Source organism: Heterodontus francisci, chromosome 8 (assembly GCF_036365525.1).
Source record: "Heterodontus francisci isolate sHetFra1 chromosome 8, sHetFra1.hap1, whole genome shotgun sequence".
NCBI classification, from domain to species: Eukaryota; Metazoa; Chordata; class Chondrichthyes; order Heterodontiformes; family Heterodontidae; genus Heterodontus; species Heterodontus francisci.
In genome coordinates this window covers 10,221,244-10,243,403 of record NC_090378.1, presented here as the reverse complement: position 1 = coordinate 10,243,403, position 22,160 = coordinate 10,221,244, and the positions used below count along the sequence as shown (strand labels likewise).

Here is a 22,160-nt window from a genome sequence, read left to right as displayed (position 1 = left end):
GATAGTGAGGAACATAAGAACATAAGAAATAGGAGCAGGAGTAGGCCATACAGCCCCTCAAGCCTGCCCCGCCATTCAATAAGATCATGGCTGATCTGTCCTAGGCCTCAACTCCTCTTTCGGGCCTGCTCTGCCTAACCCTCGACTCCCCGAGATTTCAAAAATCTATACATTTAGTGGCCTATGCTCCACAACTCTCTGAGGCAGAGAATTCCAGAGATTCACCATCCCCTGACAGAGGAAATTCCTTCGCATCTCAGTTTTAAATGTGTGCCCCCTTATTCTGTAACTATGTCCCCTAATTCGAGATTCCCCCACTAGAGGAAACATCTTCTCAACAACTGCCCTGTCAAGCCCTCTTAAAATCTTATATGTTTCGATAAGATCACCTCTCATTCTTCTAAACTCCAATGAATAAATGCCTAACCTGTTTAGCCATTCTTGACAAGACAATCCCTTCATCCCAGGAATCAACCTAATGAACCTTTTCTGAACTGACTCTAATGCTAGTATATCCTTCCTTAAATACGGGGACCAAAATTGTACGCAGTACTCTAGGTGTGGCCTCACTAGCACCCTGCACAGTTGTAACAAGACTTCCCTATTTATAAACTTTAACCCCCTCGCAATAAAGTTGAAAATTCCATTTACCTTCCCAATTAATTGCTCGCCTTTTGTGTTTCATGTACAAGAACACCCAGATCCCTCTGTACTGCAGTATTTTGTAGTCTTTCTCCATCTAAATAATAATCTGCCTTTTTATTCTTCCTACCAAAGTGGATGACCTCACACTTTCCCACATTGAACACCATCTGCCAAGTTTTTGCCCACTCACTTAACCTATCTATATCCCTTTGCAGATTCTTTGTGTCCTCATCACAACATGCCTTCCCACCTATTTTTGTATCGTCAGCAAATTTGGATACACTACACTCTGTCCCTTCCTCCAAGTCATTAATATAGATAGTAAATAGTTGAGGCCTCAGGACCGATCCTTGTGGCACCCCACTAGTTACGGCTTTCCAACCTGAAAAAGACTGATTGATCCCGAACCCGTGCCTACTGTGTGTTAGCCAGTCCTCAATCCATGCCAACACATTACCCTCAATACCCTGAGCTCCTATTTTGTGCAATAAACTTTCATGTGGCACCTTATCAAACATCTTCTGAAAATCCAAATGCACTACATCTACTGTTTCCCCTTTATCCACTCTACTTGTTATTTACTCAAAGAACTCTAACAAATTTGTCAAACATGATTTCCCTTTCATAAAACCATGTTGACTCTGTTTGATTGCATTATGTTTTTCTAAATGTCCTGCTATTTCTTCTTTAATAATGGACTCGAGCATTTTCCCAATGACTGATGTTAAGCTAACTGGTCTTTTCTTCTTTCTTGAAAAGGGGCGTTGCATTCATGGTTTTCCAATCCGCTGGTACCGTACCGGAATCCAGTGACTTTTGGTATATTATGGCCAATGCCTGCACTATCTCCGCAGCCACTTCTTTTAAAACCCTTGGGTGCAGGCCATCAGGTCCTGGAGACTTGTCTGCCTTTAGTCACATCAGTTTTTCCAGCAGCTTTTCTCTCATGATAGAGATTGTTACAAGTTCCTCCCTCCCATTTACACCTTGCACGTCTATGAGTGTTGGGATGTTTATAGTGTCCTCCACCGTGAAGACCAATACAAAATATTGGATTAAATTGTCTGCCATTTCCCTGTTCCCCGTTATTAATTCCCCAGTCTCACCCTCTAAGGGTCGCACACTTACTTTAGCTACTTTAATATAATGAAAGCACCCAACTATTCTAATCCCATTTTCCAGCACTTGGCCCGTAGCCTTGTATGCTATGGCATTTCAAGTGCTCATCTAAATACTTCTTCAATGTTGTGAGGGTTCCTACCTCTTCAGACAGTGTATTCCAGATTCCAACCACCCTCTGAGTGAAAACAATTTCCTCAAATCCCCTCTAAACCTCCTACCCCTTCCTTTAAATCTATGCCCCCTGGTTATTGACCCCCTCCGCTAAGGGAAGAAGTTTCTTCCTATCTAACCTATGAATGCCCCTCATAATTTTGTATACCTCAATCATGTCCCCCCTCAGCCTTCTCTGTTCTAAGAAAAACAACCCTAGCCTTTTCAGTCTCTCTTCATAGCTGAAATGGTCCAGCCCAGGCAACATCCTGGTGAATCTCCTCTGCACCCTCTCCAGGGCAATCACATCCTTCCTATAGTGTGGTGCCCAGAAATGTACACTGTACTCCAGCTGCGGTCTAACTAGCATTTTATACAGCTCCCTCATAACCTCCCTGCTCTTATATTCTATGCCTCGGATAATAAAGGCAAGTATCCCATATGCCTTCTTAACCACCTTATCCACCTGTGCTGCTGCCTTCAGTGACAAGTACACCAAAGTCCCTCTGACCCTCTGTACATCCTGGGCTCCTACCACCCATTGTATATTCCCTTGCTTTGTTTGGTCTCCCAAAATGCATCACCTCACATTTCTCAGGATTAAATTCCATTTGCCACTGCTCTGCCCATCTTACCAGCCCATCTATAATCGTCCTGTAATAAAAGGCTTTCCTCCTCACTATTTACGAAACCACCAATTTTCGTGTCATCTGCGAACTTACTGATCATACCTCCTATATTCACGTCTAAATCATGAACGTACACGACAAACAGGAAGGGTCCCAGCACCAATCCCTTGACCCATCACTGTCTGCCTCCTGCCACCAAGCCAATTTTGGATCCAATTTGCCAAATTGCCCTGGATCCCATGGGCTCTTACCTTCGTAACCATGCGTGACCTTATCAAAAGCCTGACTGAAGTCCATGTAGACTACATCAACAGCTTTACCCTCATCTGCACATCCAGTCACCGCCTCAAAAAATTCAAATCAAGTTATTTAGACACGATCTCCCCCTGACAAAGCCATGCCGACTATCCCTGATTAATCCCTGCCTCTCCAAGTGGAGATTAATTCTGTCCCTCAGAACTTTTTCCAATAGTTTCCCTACCACTGAAGTTCGACTCACTGGCCTATAATTATCTGGTTTATCCCTGCTACCCTTCTTGACTACTGGTACCACATTCACACTCCTCAAGTCCTCTGGTACCTCTCCTGTGCCGAGAGAGGATTTGAAAATTTGTGTCTGAGCCCCTGTTATCTCCTCCCTTGCCTCACATAATATCCTGGCACACAGCTCATCTGAGTCAGGGGATTTATTCACTTTTAAGCCCGCCAAAACAGCTAATACTTCCTCCCTTTCAATGCAAATATATTGAAGTAGGTCACAATCGCCCTCCCTGATCTCTACACCTACATCGTCCTTCTCCATAGTGAACACAGTTGAAAAGTAATCATTTAAAACCTCACCTATGTCCTCTGGCTCCACACACACATTGCCACTTTGGTCTCTAATGGGCCCTACTCTTTCCCTTGTTATCCTTTTGCCCTTAATGTACTTATAAAATGCCTTAGGATTTTCCTTTATCTTGCCCACCAGTGTTTTTTCATGCCCCCTCTTCGCTCTCCTAATTACTTTTTTAATTACCCCCCTACACTTTCTATACTCCTCTAGTGCCTCTGCTGTTTTCAGCACTCAGAATCTGCCATAAGTCCCCTTCTTTTTCCTGATCCAATCCTCCATATCCCTTGACATCTGGGTTCCCTGGAGTTTTTGGGCCGACCCTTCACCTTAACGGGTACATGTTGACTCTGAAATCTCACTATTTCCTCTTTGAATGACTCCCACTGGTCTGTTGTAGACTGTCCTACAAGTAGCTGCTCCCACTCCACTTTGGCCAGATCCTGTTTTATCATATTGAAATCAGCCTTTCCCCAATTCAGTACCTTTATTTCTGGTCCCTCTTTGTCCTTTTCCATAACTGCCTGAAATCTAACAGAGTTATGGTCACTATCCCTGAAATGCTCCCCCACTGACACTTCTACCACTTGTCTAGCTTCATTCCCTCGGATTAGGTGCAGTACTGCCCCTTCTCTCGTAGGACTTTCTACGTACCGGCTCAAAAAGCTCTCTTGTATGCATTTTAAGAATCATGCCCCCTTTGAACCTTTCGCACGAAAACTTTCCCAGTTGATATTGGGGAAGTTGAAATCCCCTACTATTATTACCCTATTATTTTTACACCTCTCTGAGATTTGCCTACATATCTGCTCCTCTATCTCTCCCCGACTGTTTGGCGGCCTGTAGTACACACCCAGCCAAGTCATTGCCCCCTTTTGTTCTTAAGTTCTACCCATTTGGCCTCATTCCAAGATATTATCCCTCCTTATTGCAGTAATTGATTCCTCGATCAACAGTGCAATGCCACCTCCTCTTTTACCCCCTCCACTGTCTCGCCTGTAGATTCTATACCCTGAAATATTGAGCTGCCAGTCCTGCCCCTCCCTCAACCATGTCTTTGTGACAGCAATAATAACATAATCCCATGTGCTAATCATCGCCCTCAATTCATCTGCCTTCCTGCTGGTCTGATTAGTAAGTTTGCAGATGACACAAAGGTTGGTGGAGTTGCGGATAGTGATGAGGATTGTCAGAGGATACAGCAGGAGATAGATCGGTTGGAGACTTTGGCAGAGAAATGGCAGATGGAGTTTAATCCAGACAAATGTGAGGTAATGCATTTTGGAAGATCTAATGCAGGTGGGAAGTATACAGTAAATGGCAGAACCCTCAGGAGTATTGACAGGCAGAGAGATCTGGGCGTTCAGGTCCACTGGTCACTGAAAGTAGCAACGCAGGTGGATAATGTAGTCAAGAAGGCAAACGGCATGCTTGCCTTCATTGGTCGGGGCATAGAGTATAAAATTGGCAAGACATGCTGCAGCTGTACAGAACTTTAGTTAGGCCACACTTAGAATATTGCGTGCAATTCTGGTCGCCACACTACCAGAAGGACGTGGACACTTTGGAGAGAGTACAGAAGAGGTTTCCCAGGATGTTGCCTGGTCTGGAGGGCATTAGCTATGAGGAGAGGTTAGATAAACCCGGATTGTTTTCACTGGAACGACGGAGGTGGAGGGGAGACATGATAGAGGTTTACAAAGTTATGAGCGGCATGGACAGAGTGGATAGTCAGACATTTTTTCCCAGGATGGAAGAGTCAGTTATTAGGGGACATAGGTTTAAGGTGAGAGGGGCAAAGTTTAGAGGGGATGTGCGAGGCAAGTTCTTTACACAGAGGGTGGTGAGTGCCTGGAACCTGCTGCCGGGGGAGATGGTGGAAGCAGGTACCATGGAGACGTTTAAGAGGCATCTTGACAAATACATGAATAGGAGGGAATCGAAGGATACAGTCCCTGGAAGTGCAGAAGGTTTTAGTTTAGGCAGGCATCAAGATCAGCGCAGGCTTGGAGAGCCGAATGGCCTGTTCCTGTGCTGTCCTGTTCTTTGTTCTTTGTTCTTTGTACTAGTAAGACTCCTTGCATTAAAATAAATGCAATCCAGCCTTGCATTTTTCACTTGTGCCTTAACAGGTCTATATTTGCTCTGCCTTCCAGACTGACTCAGTTTCTCTTTTACATTTGACTGTGCATCACCCCCTACTGTAACTCCACTCTGTATCCCATCCCCCTGCCAAATTAGTTTAAAACCCCCCAACAGCACTAGCAAACCTCCCAGCAAGGAAGCTGGTCCCTGTCACGGTCCTGTAGTTTTTTCAGGAGTATGCGGTTTACCTTTAAAGCTAGCAAGCGATCAGTAATGCTTTAACAACCTGCAAGCCTCAGGAGTTATAGGAAGGTGCATTTCCGCTGCCTTAGAAGCAGCCATTTGGAGACTGCGATTCAAAGGGTGCATTCTCGATCCTGTGGAAACAGCCACTGGGAGTGAGACTCATGCAATATCTTAGTTACAATTCAGTTTGAGCTAACAGAACACAGAGACAGAGGACACAGCTGTGGTGTCAGAGCCTGGAAAAAGAGCTCTCAACCATTTAAACTGAAGGAATAGGACTTTCGTCTGTTTTATTATTATCTCTCAAATTTCCAAGAAAAAGTCAAGGCAAAACAGAGATCTCTGGTAATTTTAATTGAAGAAAGGAAAGTTAGACAATGACAATCTTTTATCCCTCAAAAACTCTAAAGTCAGCTTGATTCCATTGAAAGTATTTGCAAGTCAGTAATTGTTGCAATTCGCTGGAGAAAGAAAGTAACATTCCGTGAGGACTTGGAGCAACATCCAGAGAGGACTTTGAGCAACATCCTGTGAGGACTTCAAGCAACATTGGACTGTAAATTTGCAAGGACTCTATTTTTTTCTATTTTCGATGTTGTTCATATCTTCATAGTGTTTAAGAATTTAGTTCTTCAAATTAAAGAGTTAATTTACTGATTTAAAGACACCTGGGTGAGTTAGTCTCATTCGGGGGTTAATAGATGGTATAATTTGGCTGAGTCTTACTTTATTTAGAGATACAGCACTGAAACAGGCCCTTCAGCCCACCAAGTCTGTGCCAACCAAGAACCACCCATTTATACTAACCCTACAGTAATCCCATATTCCCTACCACCTACCTATATTAGGGGCAATTTACAATGGCCAATTTACCTACCACCTGCAAGTCTTTGGCAGTGGGAGGAAACCGGAACACCCGACGAAAACCCACATGGTCACAGGGAGAACTTGCAAATTCCGAACAGGCAGTACCCAGAATTGAACCGGGGTCCCTGAAGCTATGAGGCTGCGGTGCTAACCACCGCACCACTGTGCCACCGATCTTTAAGTTGGAAAGTTTTCAATGATATGTTAGCCGATCTGTGGAGCGACAGGATTGAATTATCAGTGCATCTCTCCCACCACAATCAGAATCGTATATTTTGATTGGGGGTTTTGACAGGAGCGGACGGTCGTAACAGGCCTGTTCCGGTTCAGGTGCAACCCGTCCAACATGTACAGGTCCCACATATGCCAGAAACAGACCCAGTGATCCAGGAAACTAAAGCCCTCCCTCCTGCACCATCTCCTCAGCCATGCGTTCATCAGCTCTATCCTCCTATTCCTATATTCACTAGCACGTGGCATGCATTTAGAGGGAACGTGAGGATAAACTTTTTCACCCAGAGGGTGGTGGGTGTCTCGAATTCCCTGCCAGAAACGCTGGTGGAGGCAGAAGCCCTCAATTCTTTTAAAAGGTACCTGGACCTGCACCTGAAGTGCTGTAACCACCAAGGCTATGGACCATGTGCTGGAAGGTGGGATTAGATTGGGCGGCTAGTTTTTTCAGCTGGCATGGACAGGACGGGCTGAATGGCCTCTTTCTATGCTGTAATCTTTCTATGATTCTATGGTTAATTTCCAAAACTGTGTTCAGAATACTATTGCAGAGTCTTCGATTCTAAATTTGAATTCCAGTAAATGGGTGTGAAAAGCTCTATTTTATCAAGATGGTATGTGGATGAATGATACCTGGACTCCATCATCTGACAATGGCCTAACCATCAGAAACTATTTATGAGGACAATAGAAAGCGTTGCTCTCGGCACATGACTGAATCTAAGTTTCCGATAAGGGGTTTTGATAAGGCATATTCTGAGCAACGAATGCGAACAAAGAATAAAGCCCCTGCCTGAGACCACCAGCTTGTAGGCAGAGACTCAAGTTGGGCTTGATCTCTTCACACAAGGAATTGCACCCGGGCTTCACCACTGAACCTTGCCTGGAGTATTACTTTGCCTGGAGGGATTTCAGACATGCATCATTTCAAGTGTTCACCCGGAGTAAAGTGTAACAGCGAACTCTTGAAATCATAAGACCAAAACGCATGCTATGTTTATAATCACAATCTTTTTCTGAGTGACTGTGTATCTGTATAAGTGTGACAGTGGGTGTAGTTGCACATATTTTGGTGTTGAAAAAAATGAATATTTATCTTTCTTGTAAAATTTACAAGAAAACCTGTCATTTGTCTGTTCCTGACAATTAAAGCACTCAGGTGTTAAAACATTTTTATTTTAAAATGTGCTGTCTACAGTCAGTCGAGAGGTGGAACGGGGAGACATCCCTATCATCTCTCATCTGTCCGTAACATTATTTACTCCATGAAAACCCTTCATAAAAGGGAGAAAAAACCTGTATTTTTGCAGAAACCTATCAGATCCTTCACTCTAAAATTCAGGAGCCATTACACAGGCAAAAAATGAAGCCAATCACTGCATTTGTATTGGGTGATGGTTGAAGCAGACTTTTATTGTTAAAAGGTTTTCACATGACAGAATTCGCTAACTTGGAGTACAGTGATTCAAATCTGGAGATTAGGCTCACTAATGCTTTCTGGTTACGGCAGTGATTATGTGAGTCATACAAATTCTGCTTTATGCAGAATTATCTGATCTCAGCTGGGATCTTGGAGAGTACAATTTACCCCTAGGGCCACTGGGCCAGGGAAGATCTAATTCTTTTGGGCCTCCTTATCTCGAGAGACAATGGATACGCGCCTGGAGGTGGTCAGTGGTTTGTGAAGCAGCGCCTGGAGTGGCTATAAAGGCCAATTCTGGAGTGACAGGCTCTTCCACAGGTGCTGCAGAGAAATTTGTTTGTTGGGGCTGTTGCACAGTTGGCTCTCCCCTTGCGCCTCTGTCTTTTTTCCTGCCAACTACTAAGTCTCTTCGACTCGCCACAATTTAGCCCTGTCTTTATGGCTGCCCGCCAGCTCTGGCGAATGCTGGCAACTGACTCCCACGACTTGTGATCAATGTCACACGATTTCATGTCGCGTTTGCAGACGTCTTTATAACGGAGACATGGACGGCCGGTGGGTCTGATACCAGTGGCGAGCTCGCTGTACAATGTGTCTTTGGGGATCCTGCCATCTTCCATGCGGCTCACATGGCCAAGCCATCTCAAGCGCCGCTGACTCAGTAGTGTGTATAAGCTGGGGATGTTGGCCGCTTCAAGGACTTCTGTGTTGGAGATATAGTCCTGCCACCTGATGCCAAGTATTCTCCGAAGGCAGCGAAGATGGAATGAATTGAGACGTCGCTCTTGGCTGGCATACGTTGTCCAGGCCTCGCTGCCGTAGAGCAAGGTACTGAGGACACAGGCCTGATACACTCGGACTTTTGTGTTCCGTGTCAGTGCGCCATTTTCCCACACTCTCTTGGCCAGTCTGAACATAGCAGTGGAAGCCTTACCCATGCGCTTGTTGATTTCTGCATCTAGAGACAGGTTACTGGTGATAGTTGAGCCTAGGTAGGTGAACTCTTGAACCACTTCCAGAGCGTGGTCGCCAATATTGATGGATGGAGCATTTCTGACATCCTGCCCCATGATGTTCGTTTTCTTGAGGCTGATGGTTAGGCCAAATTCATTGCAGGCAGACGCAAACCTGTCGATGAGACTCTGCAGGCATTCTTCAGTGTGAGATGTTAAAGCAGCATCGTCAGCAAAGAGGAGTTCTCTGATGAGGACTTTCCGTACTTTGGACTTCGCTCTTAGACGGGCAAGGTTGAACAACCTGCCCCCTGATCTTGTGTGGAGGAAAATTCCTTCTTCAGAGGATTTGAACGCATGTGAAAGTAGCAGGGAGAAGAAAATCCCAAAAAGTGTGGGTGCGAGAACACAGCCCTGTTTCACACCACTCAGGATAGGAAAGGGCTCTGATGAGGAGCCACCATGTTGAATTGTGCCTTTCATATTGTCATGGAATGAGGTGATGATACTTAGTAGCTTTGGTGGACATCCGATCTTTTCTAGTAGTCTGAAGAGACCACGTCTGCTGACGAGGTCAAAGGCTTTGGTGAGATCAATGAAAGCAATGTAGAGGGGCATCTGTTGTTCACGGCATTTCTCCTGTATCTGACGAAGGGAGAACAGCATGTCAATAGTCGATCTCTCTGCACGAAAGCCACACTGTGCCTCAGGGTAGACGCGCTCGGCCAGCTTCTGGAGCCTGTTCAGAGCGACTCGAGCAAAGACTTTCCCCACTACGCTGAGCAGGGAGATTCCACGGTAGTTGTTGCAGTCACCGCGGTCACCTTTGTTTTTATAGAGGGTGATGATGTTGGCATCGCGCATGTCCAATTTACATCTTGGAGAGTACAATTTACCCCTAGGGCCACTGGGCCAGGGAAGATCTAATTGAACATCTGATTACTATCTGCAAACCTGCTGCTGAAACAGTGAATGTCCAGATATTGGGCAAGGACACCAATTGGGTTTGCCAATGCACACAATCAAACAGCCTGCCAGCATTCAATGCCTGGCCCAGCATTAAAGCATGTGACCACTTTGGCTAGATATTGGAGTGTGGCTAACATTTTTGTGACTGCAATTTGCTCACAACTTTTAGCCTTTAAAAGAGGAACACAGAAAATTTGAAGGAAGGTAGGTGTGTGTTGGGAAATTGAACCTGACTTAATATTTTGACAATTAGGAATCCTAACAATTAAGAATCATGATTTCCCCCAACTTTATCATGTATGATGTAATACCATCATGAACACTGTAGAACGTCTCTTAAATTTCACAGCTCCCATAAACCATGCATGAGAAGGGAGTGCTTATAAAAACCATATAACTACCAGTGACATCCAACATAAGGTGTGAAATAAACTTAACTTCTCATTACTATTTGTTCCTCAGGTCACATTTAATGTACCTTGGACTCCAAACTGCCCAGGTGGAAACTGCCTTGATTATGTAGAAATGGCAAATTCCACTGACTTCTTAGTTGTGAAGTCCTTTGATGTGAAGAAGCAACTGTGGGGTGAGTGCTTTGCAAACGCAAATGCTCCCTATCACCAGGTTTATTCAGGTATGTACATTAAAACCTTCTTGTTCAAGGTTTGCCTCACCTATATCAATGTTCATCTAAGGCTTTCATATTTTTATCCCTTTAGGTCTCTCTGCTTATATCAATATGGGTGTTGATTCCAGAAAGCTGGTGATGACCGTTCCATGGTTTGGTTACGACTATCCTTGCCAGCACCTTTATGAGGTGAGAAGAAATGTTTAGTTTGCATTGCACAAGAAATAGGAGTGAAGTCTGAAACACATCTCTCTGTTAAATTAACTGCCCCATTAGGGCATCTAATTGTATTTTGAAACAGCCCAATATTTTGCCTTGCTTAGCTTGCTTGTAGGCTAGTTCAATAACTGCTTTTTTTACACAAAGCTTTTTAATACCTGTTCTACAATTTCGCTAATTTCCATTTGTATCCATTGGCTTGCTGTCTGGACTTACCGTATCCATGATATTTAGTATTTTATTTCACTGAGGCATTTCCTTAACTGCATTCTTCTGGACTGTAAATCTGAAGCTTCTCAAAATTTTTCTCAAAGCTCATCCCTTCACACATGAAATCAAAAAAGCATATGAGATACAGTAGACCATTTGATCCCTCAAGCCTGTTAAACCATTCAATTTGATTGTTTCTGATCTGTATCCCATATACCTGCCTTGACTTTGTCTCTATTAATACCTTTGCCTCACAAAAATCTATCAAACATTGTTTCAAAATTTTCAATTGATCCGTGAGTCCTAATTGTCCCTCACAGCTGATATACTTGGAGATCAGTCATGCTGTCACTCCATTTTTGAAGTTAGCAGAGTAATTATATTCACAAGTAATAGTTTCTCATCATTTTTGTATTTTACAGCCCAGTAGATGTGAATTGCGAAAGGTTCCTTTTAGTGGTGCTGCTTGCAGTCCTCATATTGGAAAAAAGATTTCATATAAAGAGATCATGCAGCAGCTGCCCAGATCAATTACCGGCAGATATTGGGATGATGATTACAAATCCCCATATTATGTCTACATGGTAAGACAATCAAAGCACAGTGAAAACCTGTGCATTTCAACATTCTTTCTAAAATGTGAACATTGCAGGGCCAAAGGACCTGTTTCTATGCTGTATGACTCGATGACTATGATTCAGTATTCTCTGTGTATTGGGTTCAGCAAAGCTCAAAATGTAAAATTTGTACAACAGGAAATGTGTGTTGTTGGAGAATTGACAAGAACAGGGAAGTTGAGGAGCAAAGCATCAAAACCAGTTCACCTTGTTAAAACATTGTGAAAAACCAGTTGCAGACACTGTCGGAGGTGTTGTTTTTCAGATGGGAAGTTAAACTGAGGTCCTATTCGTCCTCTGAGGTGGACATAAATGTTCCAATAGCACTATTTTGAGGAAGAGTGGAGGTGTCCTCCCTGGTGTCCTGGGCAATATTTATCCCTCAGCCAACATCACTAAAATATTATCTGATCATTATCACATGCTGTTTGTGGGATCTTGCTCTGTGCAAATTGTCTGCTGCATTTCCTACATTACAACAGTCACTCCATTTCAAAAGCACTTCACTACCTATACAGTGCTTTGGGATGTTCTTAGATTGTGAACAGTGCTATTTAAATGCAAATCCTTTCTTTAGAAGCTTTTTTATATATATATATATAGTATATGTACTCTTGCTAATCAGGGCAGTCAGTCATCATGACAATTTTAAGGAATATATTTGCCCTGTTAACATGTGCCTTGTGTTCATATGTTGCACAGCATCCAGATGAGTTCATTGGTTTTGATGTTGAAAAGATTGACTGGGAATTTCCTTGGAGCTCCTCCTCCAAGAAACTAAAGAATGTCCTTCACACTGAACTTGATCATATCTGTTTAAATCATCACAAGAGTTTCACACAATAAGTTTCTTTCAAGTGCAGGAAGATAGTTATGTAATGTTGTGGGGTGTTAGCAAATGAATGTTTAATTCAGTCAGATTGTTACGAACAGGTGAGAAAGGTATCTAGGTTTCCCTGTCAGCCTTCACCTGGTCTTACTGTAGCAGGGTTTAATTTTAAACACACTGTTTTTAGTTCTCCCTTGGTGAATCCTTGTTCACCACTTTCCAATTATAAGGCAAAGAAATCAGCACAAACAAGCTTTCTTAGGTTTAAAGAAGAAAAGTTGAAATTTATTAAACTTAAACTCTAATTCAGTTAACACCTACAGGTACACGACGCACCCACGCTAGCATGCATACGCGATACACACATGCAGATAGAGACAGAAAAGAGCAGAAGAAAAATAAAGAGGAAACGTTTGAGGCAATATCTGAAGAGTTCTTGTTATGGGTTTTCAAGGTCACTGTAGAGTCTTTGATTGTAGGAAGATCTTGCTTTTCGTTGGGACCCAGTATTCCTGTTAAAACTTGTTCACTGTCGGAGACTTTTCTCTCTTGGGGTTCATGTGTCCTCAGTGGATTCAGAGGCTTGTGAGAAAGAGATGGCAGCAGGCAGACAGGAGAAGCTGTGGCGAGCCAGCCATTGTACAAATTCAAAACACTCAGGTTGCCCAGCAGGTTAGTGATGTGACTAGCTGGTTTGACCATGTCCGTTTGTGTACTCGGCCATCTTAGCAGGAAAACGGGAATGCGAGCACCCCCACCTTCAACATCTGATGATCAAAAGTCCATTGTGGGTTGACTGTATCAGGGAATGGCTGCTTTGTCCTTCCAAACACTGTCTGTTAATATGCAAATATTTTTTCCAGCCACAGCCGATCTGTTTAACAAGTTCTTTCTTCACGCCAGTAACAGTTTAAAATCAACGTTCATGACAAAAATAATATGCCTAATTCTTGGCAGATGGGGGCCGAGTGTGACAGATGAAAACCTTACACTGAATAGCATCATGAAACTATTAAATTATTTGTACACTATCCTACAGTCCAAACTCGAGGTCAATACTTCCATTGACTTTGTCAATTTTCATATTTTGAAGAATTAAAGCAATGGATATCTCTTCGCATTTGAGGTCCTGTGATCTCAATGAGGGATCAGTGATGAGACTTTCTGAACATTAGTTTCTATCTTCTTTTCTAATCATGTGTGATATGTTAATGTACTAGGGCAATTTGCAGATTAATAAAGTACAAGTAAGGTTGCAGTGCTTTGCATATCAGTGCAAAAGACAAGGCTGAAGCATTTGCTACCATCTTCAGCCAGAAGTGCCGATTGAATAATACACCTCGGCCACCTCCTGAAGTCCCCAGTGTAATGAGCAGCTGCCACCATACAGTCATAGAGATATACTGCACAGAAACAGGCCCTTCGGCCCATCGTGTCCATGCTGGCCATCAAGCACCTATATATTCTAATTGCATTTTTCAACACTTGGCCCGTAGCCTTGTATGCAATGGCACTTCAAGTGCTCATCTAAATATTTCTTCAATTTTGTGAGGGTTCCTGCCTCGACCACCACTTCAGGTCGTGTGTTCCAGATTCCAACCATCCTCTGGTGAAAAGGATTTACCTCAAAGCCCCTCGAAACCTCCTGCCCCTTACCTGAAATCTATGCCCCCTGGTTATTGGCACCTCTGCTTTGGGAAACAGTTTCTTCCTATCTACACTATCTATGTCCCTCATAATTTTGTATACCTCAATCAGGTCTCCCCTCAGCCTTCTCTGCTCTAAGGAAAACAGCCCTGGCCTATCCAGTCGCTCTTCATAACTGAAATGCTCTAGCCCAGGCAACATCCTGGTCAATCTCCTCTGCACCCTCTCCAGGGCAATCACATCCTTCCTATTGTGTGGTGCCCAGAACTGTACACAGTACTCCAGCTGCGGCCTAACTAGCGTTTTATACAGCTCCATCATAACCTCCCTGCTCTTAGATTCTATGCCTTGGCTAATAAAGTTAAGTATCCCATATGTCTTTCTACCTGTGCTTCTGCCTTCAGTGATCGATGGACAAGTACACCAAGGTCCCTCTGACCCTCTGTACTTCCTAGGGTCCTACCATCCATTGTTTATTCCCTTGCCTTGTTAGTCCTCCCAAAATGCATCACCTCACACTTCTCAGGACTAAATTCCATTTGCCACTGCTCTGCCCACCTTACCAGCCGATCTCTCTCATCCTGTAATCTAAGGCTTTCCTCCTCACTATTTATGACACCACCAATTTTCATGTCATCTGCAAACTTAGTGATCATACCTCCTATAGCCCCTACTTGGGTGGCACATTGGCGCAGTGGTTAGCACTGCAGCCTCACAGCTCCAACAACTCAGGTTCAATTCTGGGTACTGTCTGTGTGGAGTTTGTAAGTTCTCCCTGTGACCGTGTAGGTTTTGCTGGGTGCTCCGGTTTCCTCCCACAGTCAAAGACTTGCAGGTTGATTGGTAAATTAGCCATTAGAAATTGCCCCCAGTATAGGTAGGTGGGGATGTGGTAGGAATATGGGATTAGTATAAATGGGTGGTTGAGGGTAAGCACAGATTCAGTGGTCCGAAGGGCCTGTTTCAGTGCTGTATCTCTAAATTAAAATAAATAAATCATTAATGTACACCAGCATGTAAAATCAATGCACATGGGATTGGGGCTAGTGTATTGTGGTGGATAGAAAATTGGTTGGCAGACAGGGAACAAAGAGCATGGATAAATGGGTCTTTTTCCGAATGGCAGGCAGTGACCAGCAGGGTACCACAGGGATCGGTGCTAGGACCCCAGCTGTTCACAATATATATTAATGATTTAGATGAGGGAGCTAAATGTAATATCTCCAAATTCGTAGATGTCACAAAGCTGGGTGGGAGGGTGATTTGTGAGGTGGATGCAGAGAGGCTTCAGGGTGATTTGGACAAGTTGAGTGAGTGGGCTAATGCATGGCAGATGCAGTATAATGTGGATAAATGTGAGGTTTTCCACTTTGGTAGCAAAAACAGGAAGGCAGATTATTATCTGAACGGCTATAAACTGAGAGAGGGGAATATGCAGTGAGACTTGGGTGTTCTCGTACACCAGTCACTGAAGGCAAGCATGCAGGTCCAACAGGCGGTAAAAAAGGCAACTGGTATGTTGGCTTTCATAGCGAGAGGATTCGAGTACAGGAGCAGGGATGTCTTTCTGCAATTTTCAGGGCCTTGGTGAGGCCACACCTGGAATATTGTGTGCAGTTTTGGTCTCCTTATCTGAGGAAGGATGTTCTTGCTATAGAGGAAGTGCAGCTAAAGATTACCAGACTGATTCCTGGGATGGTGGGACTGAAGTATGAGGAGAGATTGAGTCGGTTTGGATTATATTCACTGGAGTTCAGAAGAGTGAGGAGGGATCTCATAGAAACCTATAAAATTCTAACAGGGTAGATGCAGGAAGGATGTTCCCGATGGTGGGGGAGTCCAGAACCAGGGGTCATAGTCTAAGGATACGGGGTAAACCTTTCAGGACCGAGATGAGGAGAAATTTCTTCACCCAGAGAGTGGTGAACCTGTGGAATTTGATACCACAGAAAGCAGTTGAGCCCAAAACATTATATGTTTTCAAGAAGGAGTTACATATAGCTGTTGGGTCTAAAGGGATCAAAGGGTATGGGGCGAAAGTCGGAACTGGTTCCTGAGTTGGATGATCAGCCACGATCATAATGAATGGCAGAGCAGTCTTAAAGGGCCGAATGGCCTACTCCTGCTCCTATTTTCTATGTTTCTATAAACTGCAAGGGTCCCAGCACCGATCCCTGCAATACACGACTGGTCACAGGCTTCCAATCGCTGAAACAACCCTCGATCATCACCCTCTGCCTCCTGCCACTAAGCCAATTTTGGATCCAATTTGCCAAATTGCCCTGGATCCCATGGGCTCTTAGCTTCTTGACCAATCTCCCATCCGGGACCTTTTCAAAAGCCTTAAAGTCCATGTAGACTATACCCTCATCTACCCACCTAGTCACCTCCTCGAAAAATTCAATCATATAATGAGCTCCTTTTAATGTTGTCAAGTGCAACATAAATGAGAGGTGTTAAGACCATTTGGTTGAAGATCTCAAACAGGTTTATTAACAGCTAACAAGGATATACAGTGCAGAGCTCACAATTTACAGAACCTGTTTCTAGGTGTTGCAGTTGCAGAGTGATTCAGGCTTGTAGTCACATGACAGCTGGTACTTCGCTCATTAGCATACTAAGATCTCAACAGGACATCACTCTTAAAGGCAATAATACAACATTCCCTTACTTTCCAAAGATAAGTCTTGTATGTTCAAAGTAAAAATACATAAAACTAGATAACATCAAAACTATTTACACATGGATAGAGATTATAGAATTTACACATGCATAAGTTTAAGAGTCCACTTATCGTTTCGGAGTTGTATCGGAAAATTTGCATCCAAGCTGTTGCTGTTTTTTCTGAAGTTTCTCTCTTTCTACGTTCAGTTTCTGTTGCTCTGCCTTCAGCCTGCTAATATACTCGGTTGCTTTTCTGAGGATGACCACCTTTGAGGACTTGTCATTCTTGGAAAGCTCTGGCACCTTATCACGAGGAACCACCAGACAATGCTTCAACTCATTCCTCCTCTGCCTCCATTGCGTGTCCTTCGCCTCTCCTCATCCTCTGTGTCTGATGGTTTTGGGCTCAAGGTTGAGGACTTGTTGGGGGAGGAGTACTTGGCCTCATGACAGTACCTGTCTGTTCTGACTTGTTGTGGTGCTGGTGGTCCTCTGGATAGCAGAAGTGTGGCTTCGCATAGTTGTGCTGTTTCTAGATTTCCAGACTGCATCGTTTGATGCTGGCCAGAGTCTGCAAGCGGGTTCCGATCCTTTGAGATTTCCATTGGCAATGCTCCCCACTGCCAGCCTTTGCTTCTCAGTGCTTACAACATCAATCACTTCTGCTGTAATGGGTACCTTGGTGACCTCATGAATGGTTACTATCTTGAGGTCCCTACACGCTGGTAGGACTGCCACTGCTGGTAAACTCATGTCTACCAGGTAGAATGTTGGCAGTTTCCATGCCATCTTCCCATAGCTGTATTGCATTGTTAGTGTGCCAACACACAGGACTGGTGACCTATTGTATGCACATAACTTGGTAGTTGTCTTTTGTATCACTGATTTGCAATGATTTCGGTACATATCCTTCAGAATCTGGACTGGTAAGATATTTGCACTAGCACCAGTGTCAATCTTAACCGTGAGTGTGTGTTTGCCAGCTTTCTTTGGGCACATGATGTTAATGGTAGCGAAAGCTCCCAGTTGTTTGACTTCATCAACACAATGTGAAACACCTATTCGTTTTTTGACTGAGGATTGCATCTCTGAGTCTTGTCTCAGGTCTGCTTCGCCGTGGACTCCATGTATTGGCTTGCATTTACCCAGGTCTCTGGTGCTTTCCTTGCTGCTGTTGCCCTGCTTCTGCATCTGTCATCTGTTTTTTTGTGCCCTACTGTGACCTCTGGCTGTGTCTTTGGAGCCAGATTTCTTGCATAGGTGGGCCCACTGTCCTTATGCACAGGTCTTGAAATGTCGGACAACTTCATGGCGAGTGGGACCAATCACACTTACCACACAGCTTACTTGCTCTTTTTGAACTGGTTATGGTGCCAGTATTGTTGACTGATCCTAGTGCTTGCAGGTGCTATTGTCCAGCTACAATGGCTTTGTATTTTCTGTGATCTTCCAGCAGTGCATCAATGCTGTGACATTTCTTTTTCCACCCCCCGAGAGGGCCGTCTGAAATGCTTCAATGGGTGTTGATACAATCACCAGCTCCATGATTTGGCCCGACAGCTCAGCTTCTGAGAAATTGCATATGTTTCCCTTATTACGATATCTACTGATGAGCTGGTCTGTTGATTCCTGTGGCTGTTGCCTGTAAGACATCAATTCCAGGTGGTGAATTCTAAAATTCACTCTTAATCAGAGCTGATCATCTCACACTTTCCATATCTTTGTGGGATCTTTCTGGTCCTCATCAGATAAGCCTGAGATGTTGATTCTGTGTATCACTCATTTCCAACTGCTATTAGTATTTTATAGCTTGTTTCTCTGGTTCTGCAATTACTTGGTGTGTAAAGCATAACTGCATTCTTTGTTTGAAAAGTTGGAACTCAGACAGGATATCCATGGCCTTCCAGTTCATGCTCGGAAATTTGGTTTCCATTGTTCTGCTGTTCTTTTGCTTTAAAACTTGCTTTAAGACTTCTTCTGAATCTGCACTACTTTCCTTTTTTAAAAAAAATCTCTTCTTTCGACTGACTGCTTTGATTGACAGGAGCAGGTGCTTAACACTGCTTGTCTGTCTATCTTGCTTTCAGCACTCTCGTCTGTCTGTTTACACAGGTATTCAATAGGCAGTTCAGTTTTAAGAGTTTGCTGATGTTCTTCACGGTTGAGTGGTTTTATGGGTTTTTTTAAACTTTGGCTGACTGAGTGAAAACTCTTCATGCTTGAGTGATTTCATGTTTTTTAAAAAAAACTGTGGCTGCGAGCTGCATGAATGGACGATTCCCACGTTTTTTGCTGTCAGACGCCTCATGGCGCCGACCATGATCAGCCTGGAAGAGGGGTTGGGTCTCCCAGGTATTTTTTTCAACATGGAACATTTTTGAAAAAATCAAATTTCTAAGCACGTCAGAGTTTTTTTTTAAACTGGGATTCCTGCACCAATGGCAAAATGACTTACCTGATCCAGGAGACTGATTTGCAGCCTGTCGTTGAGAACTCTGCCTTCTACAGCTTGAGGTAAGTTTTCTTTTTTTTCACTCTTTGAGCCTGTATTTCTTTTTAACTTTCTTTCTTTTAGCTGTGTGGAGGGAGTTTTTAAAGCTGTTTTACCTGTGGTCTTCAATTTTAAATTGGCTTCTCACCACAGCTGCCACCACATAATGAGGAGCTGCCACCATATAATGAGTTCTTTTTATGTTGTCTGATGCAACATAAATGACATGCGTGGAGTCCAGTTGGTTGAAGATCACAAATGGGTTTATTAACAGCTGATAAGTATATACAATGCAGAGCTAACTATTTACAGAACCTGCCGCTAGGTGTTACAGTTGCAGAGTGACTCAGGCTTTGCAGTCACATGACTGCATCCTGGCACTTAGATCCTAAAGGGACATCACTCTTAAAGACAATCATAAAACACCCAGCATCACAGGTGCCAGTCTTCAGCCAATTCAATTCACACCACTTGATATCAGGAAACAGCTGAAGGCACTGGATACAGCAAATGCTATTGGACGTGACAGATCCCCTCTGTAGTACTGAACACTTATGCTCCAGAACTAGCTGCGCTCCTCACCAAGCTGTTCCAATAGTGTTGCAAAACTCCTCCACCCAACAATGCAGAAAATTGCTCAGTTAGGTCCTGTCCAGAAAATGCAGGGCAAATTCAATCCAGCTAATGACGACCCATTCTCTCGAACATTAGCAAAGTGATGGAAGGTGCCGTTGACTCAGCAATAACCTGCTCATTGATGCTCAGTGTCAGTTTGGCCAGGATCACTCAGATCCAGACCTCATTACAGCATTGATCCAAACATGGACCAAAGAGCTGAATTCCGGTGGTGAGGTGAGAGTGACTTCCCTTGACATCAAGGCATCATTTGACCAAGTGTGTCATCAAGAAGCCCTAGAAAAATTCAATGGGAAACAGGGGCAAGCCCCTTCACTGGTTGGAGTCATACCAAGCACAAAAGAAGATAGTTGTGGTTGATGGAGGCCAATCATCTAAGCCCCAGGACACTGCTGAGGAGTTCCTCAGGGTAGTGTCCTAGGCCCCAACCATCTTCAGCTGCTTCATTAATGACCTTCCCTCCATCATAAGGTCAGAAGTGGGGATGTTAGCTGATGATTGCACAGTGCTAAGTACCATTCACAACTCCTCAGATACTGAAGCAGTCTGTGCCCACAAGACATGTTCAATATTCAGGTTTGGGTTAATACGTGGCAAGTAACATTTGACCATCTCCAAAAAGAGAAAATCTAAGATTCAATGGCATCACCATCACCGCACCTGCAACCATTAACATCCTGCAGATTACCTTTGAGCAGAATCATAACTGGACCAAATACATAAATTGTGTGGCTACAAAGGCAGGCCAGAAACTGGACATTCTGTGCAAGTATATCACCTCCTGACTCCCTCAAGTCTGTCCACCATCGACAAGACACAAGTCAAGAATATGATGGAATACTCGCCGCTTGCTTGGATGAGTGCAGCTCCAACAACATTCATGAAGATCAAAGCTCAACACCGTCCAGGACAAAGCAGCCCACATGATCAGCACCCCACTTATTACCTTCAACATTCATTCGCTCCACCATCAGCACACACTGGCAGCAGTGTATGTCATCTATAAGATGCACTGCAGCAACTTGCCAAGGCTCCTGTGGCAGCACTCTCCGACTTCTATCACCTAGAAGGACAAGGGCTGTAGAAGCATGGGAAAACCACCACTTGCAATTTCCTGTTCAAACTACACACCATCCTGACTTGGAAATATATCGCCATTCCTTCACTATAGCTGGGTCTAAATCCAGGAACACCCTACCTTGTAGCACTGTAACTGTATCTGCACCACATGGACTGCTGAAGATGGCTCACCACCACCATCTCAAGGGCAATTAAGGATCGGCAAAAATGCTGGACTTGCCAATGACACTCGCATCGAATGAGCAAATATAAAAAAAATCTGTTGTAATTGAGGTTTAGAACAAACTACCTGATGAAGGGTCACTGACCTGAAATGTTAACTCTGCTTCTCTCTCCAAAGATGCTGCCAGACCTGCTGAGTATTTCCAGCATTTCTTGTTTTTATATACCTTTATAGGTTTCATCTCCTCAATCCAACTAAACTTATTCTATTAAACCAAGGACAAGTTTCATGTATTTTAAATAGTGGTGTGAAATAGTGGAGATGTTCAGTATTGTGTCGAAAAGCTATGCACTGACCCAAACCTAACTCCTATCTGTATAACTCTCTTTGGCTTTTTTGGCAGGTTAATAATACATACCACGAGGTTTGGTATGATGATCCAGAGAGCATTTCACTAAAATCATCGATCTTGAAGAAACTAAAACTCCGTGGCATAGGTGCGTGGACTGGAAATTTCCTAAACTACACTGCTGATCCTACAGTAGCAATGCAAAGTGAAGAAATGTGGAATGCTCTGTGCCCGATCCGAGGAAAATGGAGAACTTAAACCATTTACTCTTCTCATGTGATTATTTAATTTTGTAAGTAAAAACAACAATAAGTGAGCTCACCTCCAACATTAGAAATTCAACAAACGCAGATCTAAAGAACATGTTTAAGATCTTATCTAATCAATCAATTCCTATTCAATGGAAAGTAAATGTACTAACATGATTTGCACTCCAAGATCTGGTCACTTCAGGCATCTTAAGTTGTTTACAAAA

General features: G+C 43.6%; 1 protein-coding gene across 1 annotated transcript in view; it reads left to right on the top strand.

Annotated features, from left to right (window-relative positions):
• Positions 1-21,943, top strand: part of LOC137373174 (di-N-acetylchitobiase-like) — a 48,253-nt gene extending 26,310 nt beyond the window's left edge. The window contains exons 4-7 of the mRNA XM_068038031.1: positions 10,615-10,786; positions 10,872-10,969; positions 11,632-11,793; positions 21,740-21,943. Coding sequence (XP_067894132.1) covers positions 10,615-10,786; positions 10,872-10,969; positions 11,632-11,793; positions 21,740-21,943 — 636 coding nt within the window. The remainder of the gene's footprint in view (positions 1-10,614; positions 10,787-10,871; positions 10,970-11,631; positions 11,794-21,739) is intronic.
• The last annotated feature ends 217 nt before the right edge of the window (positions 21,944-22,160 follow it).